Here is a 10,002-nt window from a genome sequence, read left to right as displayed (position 1 = left end):
CATGTATTCGCAGCAGGTCCAGAATGGTTCCAAAGTACCCACACCCACACTGAACTCTATCTACTTCTGAGAGTTTTGATGATATTATTGCCAACCTTCCCACCTACAAAATTTATTGCCAAATGAATAGAGCTCATCTTTCGGTTGGCAAATGGGGAACTCCTTACTCCTAATTAAACTCACCAACTTACTAAAAATATAGCGAGGCTGCTGATCACAGTACACTAATAATCAATTATGACTCTAAACATTATTAAAACACTCAAAGTCGTACGTATAAAATGCTTCCATGCATGGGTTGAACAATATGTTGTAAGGCCATGGATAACATTCATACCTTCCTGAATCTGGTATCTCCTCCCATAGCTTTCCTTCTGCTTTGTCTCACCTTTCCTCTGTTGATCATCTTCAGGTTTATAAGATTCATTCTAGCATATATCTACATGGAGAACATGGCCGGAAAAGTTGTTCTCATCACTGGGGCTTCATCAGGAATCGGAGAGGTTTGTGCAAAATCTCAACTGCGCTTACAGATCGATCTAATCGAATTAGTGCAGAATATAATTTGTTGGGTGGTAGGTGACGACTGATGCTTGGCTGATGGATCCTCATTTTATTTGGCAGCACCTCGCCTACGAGTATGCAAAGAGAGGAGCTTCATTGGTGCTCGTGGCAAGACGAGAGAATTATCTCCGAGTAATCGCTGAGAAGTGTCGTCTGCTGGGTTCTCCCCATGTTTTAGTTGTTCCGGCAGACGTGTCCAAAGTGGATGATTGTCAGCGATTTGTTGAAGAAACAGTGAACCAGTTCGGCAGGCGTAAATCCAGCAGCTAGAGCTTGCTTCTTTATTTAGTTTCAGTTTGGAAGGAGTACAAATGCAAATGCAAATTTGTAGAGTGCAAATACATACAAAATAATATAAAATATAAAGTTTTACGCTCTACAAATTTGCATTTGTGCTACTTCCAAACTGAGCCTTAGGAGTAGTTCATTGTTTTGCTAATGTATAAAGGGTTTCAAGTTTCTGGTTTGCAGTGGATCATCTGGTGTGCAACGCTGGGATTGATAGCTTTTGCCTATTCAAAGAAGCAGTTAATGTCGCAAATTTCACATCTGTGATGGTAATTACTTCCAAGTAATTATATAACTGTAGCGTGACTTTTTGCTTTTCTTTTGGGTTATAATAATGAGACCCACCTTTTGCTTTGGGCTAGTGACACCTTCGTCCCCAAACTTATTTCATTAATTTCATTCCTTCCTTGTATTTCCGAAACCTAAGTTTTGAACTTCTCATATTTTTTTAGGGTTTGATTATGCAGTTCGGATTAGGTAGGCACAACGATGTAAGATGTAAGCACGTCAAATGAGCATTTATTATTTTTTTTTTGACAATTGTCTCTTAAAATACCCCAGCCTATCCTTGAAAAAAATTAATACCCACTTTTGATAGTTGTCAAAATATTTATCAAGTGTTCAATTAACGTGCTTACTTTGTTGTGCCTACTATATCCCGCCCCTTGATTATGATGTTGGAAAGACACAACATGGGAAAAACTTAACTGTGGCAAATCATGTGCCTATTTAATCCGTTTTTTTTTCTCAGGTAAATAAGATAATGACCCTTTTAGTTATAAAAAACAATAATTGTTAAAACTGTCAATTTTATCCCATCTGAGTGTTGGCAACTTACCTTTAGTGGGAAAGTTATTACCTATATGGAATAATGAGTATCACTTTGACAAGAAAAATAGGTTTTTCATAAAACCTCATAAATCTGAAAGAATAACATGGGTGTCTCGATCAATTTCAACTAAAATTTCATGAACTCCCCCCTCTCAAAATCCAAAAATTAAACGGGTCATTAAAATTTTCCTTTTTTTTTTGAAGCAAATTAGTAGCGTGTTGGATTATGTAGGATATCAACTTTTGGGGGTCAATCTATCCCACTCGTTTTGCAATTCCACACCTGAAAAGGAGCAGGGGCAAGATCGTTGTGAATGCTTCAGCGACTGGGTGGTTGGTCTCACCGTGGTCGAGCGTGTATGGTGTAAGTGGAAAGCTTGGAAATACAAGCCATTTCTCATTATTTCTTGTTTTGATTCTCTCTTTAAAACTGAATGTCTTCAATATATGGCGTCTCTCAGGCAAGTAAAGCTGCGTTGCTGAACTTCTACGAGACATTGAGAGTTGAATTAGCACCAGAAATCAAAATAACAACAGTAGCTCCAGGGTTTATTGAATCAGAGATGATCCAGGGAAAGCACCTGACCAATGAAGGTGAAGTGAAGGTGGATCAGAAAATGAAAGAGGTAAGAAATTGGCTGTAGCAAGGATGACTCTTGGTATATATTTCGTGCTAGCCTAGAAATTTATTTGGGTAATGAAAAATTGAAAACCCTCTGTTGGTCCTAGCTTGTATTCAATTAGACCATCCTTAACTTGGCTATGTTAATTGGGCCGGTGATCATCACAATATTAGTTCGAGTGAACCTAAAAATCTTTGGCCCGGTTTGGTGAGTCTTTCCATACAGGCTGTTGATTGTTTAAAAGTTTGGCAGTCTATGAATTTTTTTTTTTGGTTGGAGGAAGATTTAGCCGCTGAAAGGCTGTGCACAAAAATACACAAGAAGTTCGATTTGAGCTTATTTTGGGCAGTCTTGTCTTTGCGCGGAAAAATGCATGGAAAGATGCACCTCCAACCAAATAGTCTATAGGCTGCCAAGATTTTTATGTAAAAACTCACTATTAGATGTTTCAGAAGATCTTTCAAAAAATACTTGCGAAATGACATCTTTTTAAAATCCATTGTCTTAGTACCCATCTTTGGAGTTGTTGAACTACTGACCCATTTGACATGCTTATGAAGTTATTATATTAATGCTTTTTTTTTTTTTATTTTGAAATGTGTGATGACATTATTGTGATTAGTGATCATAGTCACAATACTGGTTCGGGTCAACCTAAATCCTTTACAAGTCTCATTGTCTTTGTTACTAATGATCCATCAACTTGGGAAGTTGAACCCTGTTTAGAGGGTTACTATACTCTTCTGTTTTATTTTTGATTTTTTTATATACTAGTAAATATGGGTGTGCATTGTACGTTGAAAATTTTAATTACAATGACAATTATTATCATCACCATTATTATTATTATTATTATTATTATTATTATTATTATTATTATTATTATTATTATATAGTTTTATATTCCATTTTAATCATAAATAAAAATAATTTTTATTTTAACATTTTTATTTAATATGATGAATATATAACATTAGAAATGTCCCCAAATGTTTACGATAAAATTGTATACTTTTCATTTTTTGTGTTCTATCTTTTCTAAATATTTATTATTCATTGTTAATAAAAATATTTCTTACATTTCATACTTAATTTTATTTAGTATGATGAATATATAATATTAAAGATATGCTCATTTTTTTTTTGTATTTTTGTATTTTATTTATTTTGATTTTTTATTATTTGATTATGGCATTATTGGTTAATCCATTTGACCCAAACGGTTGAATTTCTTATCCATCAATGGGAGGGAAGAAAATGGTTTTATTTTCAAATTATTTTTCAAAATATTTATTTTTATATTATTAAAATCAATGTTGTGGATTTAATTAATAGAATTTAATGATGAGAAAATATATCTTAAATATAGGATTTAATGAGTGCATACACCTTAGATATGAGATTTAATGAGAGAGAATAGGAAAATAATTTTATTTCCAATTGATTTTAAATTTTATATTCCATTTTCATCATTAATTAAAGTATTTCTTATTTATCATACTTATTATTGTCTAATATGATGAATATATGATATTAAAGATGTTCCCAAAATTTTCTTTAATTTCCATATTTTTTTTTTGCATTTTATCAAGTTTTAATTTTTTTATTTAATTGTGGCAACAATGCAACATGGGTTGGCCTTTTTGACCCAAAATTGTTTAATTTCTTACCACCACATAAAAATACTGCTTTTCCATATCAATTTCAAAAGTATAAATTTTTATGTTATTAGAATTATTTATGTATGGATTTAGTTAGTGGAATTTAGTAATTAAAAGAAACAAAAATGCCTTAAATATATGGTTAAATGAAGGCGAATGAGAGTTAATACCTTCAATGGAATTTCATGAGAGAGAATTGAATGCAATGAATAATAGAATTCAAATTATATTTTCTGCCCTCATAATAGATAGGGACCCTATTTCAAAAAAGGGATATTTTAGTCCAAAAATATTCCAGACAATTTAGACACTATTGGTACTTTTTATAGTAGTATAGATGTTTGGTGGTGATATTATGGCTTTGTTCCTTTTTTAAAAGGTCATACCCAGATAAGTGCATTTATCCAAGTAAATGTTTTCTAGGAAACACTTGCTTATTGGGACAAGTTTACTTATCCTTATTATTTTAATTCCTAGGTAAATTTTATAATGACTTTTTGACCTATATTAAAAAACTAATGTTAAAATGGTCAAAATTGCAACATTATGTTTTTGTAAACCTTCTGATTAGGTGGAAAAAGTTACCCACTTAGGAGATGAATACCGCTTATCAGGATAAATGATACTTAGGCAAACTAACTTTATCATGGGCCTTAGAACTTATCGAAAAAAAACATTATAAAGTTGGTCAATAGTAATCTTTTTCCCTTGACCAACTTTCGCCCCTCCTATTTCTCGAAAAACAAATAGGACCCACATATTGATTTGCATTGTTGAACCACTGATCGGTTGAATTGGAGGGAAAATAACTCAAGCTCCGGAATGGGTTTGTCCCATTAGTTACTATTCAACTATAACCTGTTTCTGTGGATTATTGGGTCTGGTTTAAGACATGTATGGGTATTGCATGCATGATGATATAGGAATGTGTATATGGGTGTTGGGAATGCAGATTGTAGCCAGCATTTTTCCAGTTCAGAGCACAGGAAAATGCGCAAAAGCCATTGTAGATGGAGCATGCCGTGGAGATAGATATGTAATAGAGCCGTCGTGGTTCAGAGTGTTGGTACTGTTCCAGTTCGTTTGCCCAGGGCTGGTCGAATGGTTAACACGCTTTCTATACATACCCAACCCAGGTAAATCCTAGATATATATATATATATATATATATATATATATATATATATATATATATATATATATATATATATATCTGCATTATAGTAAAACCCAATAGTAGAGTTTCTTCTACTGTCGGTTAGACTTGGTCCATATAGTAGGATAAAAGTGCAATTCACTCTTCTGATGTCCTTTGTAGATCTATTCTTGAAATTTGTAGAGTACCCATCTAGTTATAATTGAAGATAAACTTTCACTGCTAGCTAGTTGGAGTTGTTGTTATTGTATTACTTTGTTCTGGGATGGTTTAATTTGTTTATTTAGTAGATTTAATTCAAGCTCTCGGTCACTATGCGAATATTTTTTTTTTTTATCAAATAGATGCCACAATACCAAACAAGGATTTAGGTTAATTTGAGTGTACACAGCACATACATAAACGCCTTTGTCGTCATTTTCTTTGTAATAAATTGGCAAATGTAAGAAAAATTGGGGGGAAATCGGTTAAATAATGATGCTATACAAGTCAGAATCAATTTTGTACATTCAAAGAAATAGATAAAACTAAGGGCCTCTTTGTTTTCTTTTTTAGATTTTGAGAGGGAAAATATTGGTCAATAGGATTTTGGTTTTCATTGACCAAGATTCTCATGTTTATTTTTTTCTAAATTTATGTGGGGTTTATGGAAAATTTATTTTCTTTAGGTATCATATCCATTTCTCAAGTGTGTAAGTAATTTTTCCATTTGGGAGAAAATTGTCAATACTTAGAAGTTGGATGAGAAAAATTTGTACCTATTAATAATGTTTTTTTTAAGGATAAAATGGTCATTTTCTTATTTAATTACCTGAGAAATAAAAAATATATATAAATGCACTTACCTGGATAATTACATTTATCCGAACAATTAACTTCCCAAAAAGTGAACAGGGCCTAAGTGAGAAACCAATTTCACAACCTCAATTTTGCAGATTTTTAGAGAAACAATTTCTCAAATTCTCAAAACTGATAGCATGAGACAATATAGTTTGTGACTGATTCAAAACATGGAAGGAAAGCAAACCAGCAATCATATACTCTGTTGGCAACAAAACAAATGGAACTTTCGGTTTTAATTAATGGGAAAATCTATGGTGCAGAAATGATATGGTATGGAAAGAGTTTTGATGAATCAAAACTCATCTATGAATTTTGATAAATAACACCATGTTTCTTACCATATTTATGATTCTGGTTTATTGGTCAGTTATTTATAGGATATTATATATTTTCCATATCATAGTCGAACCCTTAGGCTATATTTGATTTGAAGGAAAAAGTAGGGAAAGGTAAGGAAGCCTTTACAAATCTTGTACAGGTTTCCTTACCTTTCCTTACCTTTTCCTTCAAACCAAACATAACCTTAATTAATGCATATCGTAGGAATGCTATTACTGAATTTGATATTGCTCCATTCTCATTAATCCTCAGTGCTCGAGTTTAGTAATGGTGGTCAAGGTTCAAAATTTCATTACGTATCGGCCCGTATCGACTGATATGTATCATATCTTTGAGGTTCTGGCACGGGGAATGGTACCAAATCTTTAGTACTGTTCCTTTTCGCCATTCCAAAAATGTATCGTACCCGTATCAATAATGTTTCAGTGAGTATCGGCCTATACAGTATGATTTTACTATTGCAAAAAAAAAAAAAAAAAACTTCATTCGAAAGAGGGCTTCTAAACCCATTTTAGAAGCCCTCTTTCTTCCCAAAACCCTCTAGAAATCTTCATACCATTCTTGGAGATTGAAATCTAGCCAAAACCCACCAAAATGTCCATAAATTTCCAAGATCCAATAAGTTTTTCAAGATTGTTAAAAAATGAGCGAAAATATGTATGTTTTTTCAAATTTTTTTACTATCTCAACCAATGTTTTTGTGTTTTTTTTTCTTTAGTTTGGATGCTTAAAAACATCTTTGTGTATGTTGATATGTTATTCTTGTGCAAAAAATCCCATTTATTTTGCTCCTATATGTAGATCTTTGTGAATATTTGAAAATTTTCTAGAATATTAAAAATCTGAAAGAAATGAAAATTTTAGGTTTTTTTTTTGTGATCTACCTCTAAATATTGATTATGTTGTAGATCTATGGATGATCTATCATGTCCATAGATCAATTTAAATTTCTTCTAATAATTGATCTTTTTATTTTTTTAATTTTTAGAATAATATATAATATATAGATAATTTCTTCAGTTTTTTTTTGTGATCTAATCCTATAGGTTGAGTATGTTGTAGAGCTAAGGATGACATCAATATATTGAAATATCATATGGAAAATTTAATTTGTTTTTTATTTTTATTTTTAGATTATAAATATTTATTTATTTCTCTAATTTTTTGCTATGGTAAAATTCTAATAATAAATATTTACAATAAATATATGGATGATCTATTATGTTCATAAACCCATTCAATTTTTCTGTTACATATTTACTTTTTAAATTTTAGTTTATTTTTTAGAATAAAACATGCAAAATAATTATTTCAATAAAATAAATAATTATTTAGTTTTTACAATAAAATATGCAAAATAAGTACTTCATCTATTTTGTCCATAAATTCATTCAAATTTTATGTTACATATTTACTTTTTAAAATAAAACATGAAAAATAATTATTTGAATAAAAGTAAATAATTATTTAGTTTTTAGAATAAAACATGCAAAATAATTATTAATTTTAGAATAAAAATAATAGATGTCCATGAAGCCATTCAAAAAATAATATTTGTTTAATTTTTAGAATAAAACATGCAAATTAATTATTTGAGTAAAAATAAATGATTATTTAAAAATACAGAAAAATGTTTGATTCAATAATTACAAATTTTATATAATTGTTTGATTCAATGATTGTTAATTGCTTAAACGGATTAGATAAAACTTGGAAAAATGTTTAAAACAATTAAAAAGATTTTTAAGTAATATTTAAAAAATACAAAATAAAAGGCATTGATATATTTCACATGGTAATCTATTATTTGAATGTGAATATAATTGTGGCCTCAAAAATATGAAAACAGTTATTATTTGTTTAATTGCATATTTGTATTAGATAATAATTGAAAAAATATTTACAAAAAATAAAAATTTTCATAATAACAATTGAAAATTAATTTACTAACACATTAACACTTAAAATTGGATAATTTATATAATAATTGAATTTTTATGTGATTTATGACTTCATGTTAAGTTTTAACTTTTAAACATCATAATGGTATTCAAATGTTGAATTTGTAAATTATAATAGATTTAAAATTTGAAGTTGGAACTGAATTAAGTATTTTATTAAATAGTATATTTTTGTTCCCGTTTGTTGATTATAATATGTTTTTTTTATAAAATTCCATTAAAACACGTGATTTTTATGTATAAATAGCTCATTTAAGTCTTATATTTAGTGATATTGATGTTTATTTATGATTTATTAGAGTATTTATAGCACTTCCATATGTTTTCATGCGTATCTTAATTTTTCGTCCGAATTCATGTATCCAAAGCATATCCTGATATGTCTATTAAATTTGCCTTTCCCATACCTTGAACCTTGATGGTGGTTAATTAGAAGACTCCAAGAGACAAAAAATAGGTTCAGCAAGATGCACCACTGGTGAAGCAAAAGCTAAGCACCAATAGTGTGTCTCAGAGAAAAACAATAAGGAGCAAGCTAGGTGCCTCATATCAAAATCTTGATTTATTCAACTTGATTTTTAACCGAATAAAATAAATGCTCACCCCTATTTTCCTCATGAGAAATAATGCATGGTAGATGTGACACTCTTGAGTTCACCTAGGTTCCTGCATTTGATCAAACAGCCACAATTTGAAGAAAGTTATAAATATGAGATGGAGCTACTTGCATGGTTGGTTTGTAGCTACTGGCATGCTTTAGCTCTATAGCAGGCTCTGATGCCCCATACTAGTGATAAAATACATGGGGCCCACACCGAGAGGTTGAATGATTATAGGCCCATATGCTTTATAACTAATGTGGAGTGTTATAATTGGTTCTATAGTCTGAATGGCTATTGCATTTCGCTAATCCTATCTTCTTATTTTGGCCTGAATCTTAAAACAAGGCAAAAGAAAGAAGGGAAACCTTCCAGAGGTATCTTTGCCAATTCGGGAAACCCATTTGTTAGAGGTATCTTTACTGGCAAAGGTACAAAAGGAGAATTCTTGCTGGAGTTCACTTTTGTTACCACACTGTCGTAGCGATAAAATATTGGCGCCCCACAGAGTGCAACCCACAGCATATCCCAGCCTTGTATTGGGAATCTCTCCCAATGACAAGTATGAGAGATATTACCGATACACATTGAGATGTACATTTGGGGTGCCAATGTGAATTCTAAAATCATGGCCTTGGATTGGATCTATGCAGTCGCCCAACCAAAGTCACTTCATCTAATTCAAGATGGAGCCATGACAATAAATCAAAATTTTGATTTACTTGTTTCAGTGCATTTAGGGCTAACACTGTCCTAACAAATGTGGGAGGTATCTTTACAAACCCAATTATCTTTATTACCGAGAGTACAAACAGCGATATCTTTTCCAATCTAAGCAACCCCTCTTGCGAGATGATTTTTATTAATACAAAAGAAAGAATTTCCATTTATTGTTGGTGTCTTTACTAGCCTGAGCAACCCACCTACTGAAATTATGTTTATCACCACGGAGTTGTGAGTACAAAAGTAAAAGGAATCCCATTAATGGACACTATTACCTTGTTAAGGAAAAGCTTTACCAAGGTATCTTTATCAACAGGCGTACAAGTGGTCCTCCCTTCTACATAACGCTGCAAATGGAATGGATTAGATTGAATCAGATATAGGCATAGCGGAATTTGATTTGTTAATATTCAA

General features: G+C 31.1%; 1 protein-coding gene across 2 annotated transcripts; it reads left to right on the top strand.

The window, feature by feature from the left end:
* Positions 1 to 305: 305 nt before the first annotated feature.
* LOC148855634 (11-beta-hydroxysteroid dehydrogenase A-like) lies at positions 306 to 5,424 on the top strand. Of its 2 annotated transcripts, XM_088982466.1 has the most exons (7): positions 306 to 503; positions 625 to 817; positions 1,036 to 1,121; positions 1,916 to 2,047; positions 2,145 to 2,309; positions 4,920 to 5,138; positions 5,181 to 5,424. In XM_088982466.1, exons 1-6 carry the CDS (start codon positions 321 to 323, stop codon positions 5,112 to 5,114), a joined length of 954 nt encoding a protein of 317 aa, XP_088838592.1. In that variant the 5' UTR covers positions 306 to 320; the 3' UTR covers positions 5,115 to 5,138; positions 5,181 to 5,424. The 2 variants fall into 2 exon arrangements, with proteins under 2 accessions (XP_088838592.1, XP_088838590.1); XM_088982464.1 differs by having other exon boundaries at positions 4,920 to 5,424.
* Positions 5,425 to 10,002: the final 4,578 nt, after the last annotated feature.

Source organism: Nelumbo lutea, chromosome 4 (genome assembly GCF_056320005.1).
Source record: "Nelumbo lutea isolate HS-2025 chromosome 4, American lotus-T2T, whole genome shotgun sequence".
Taxonomy (NCBI): Eukaryota; Viridiplantae; Streptophyta; class Magnoliopsida; order Proteales; family Nelumbonaceae; genus Nelumbo; species Nelumbo lutea.
Note: the sequence above shows the minus strand (reverse complement) of the source record. Positions and strands in the feature narration are given on the sequence as shown.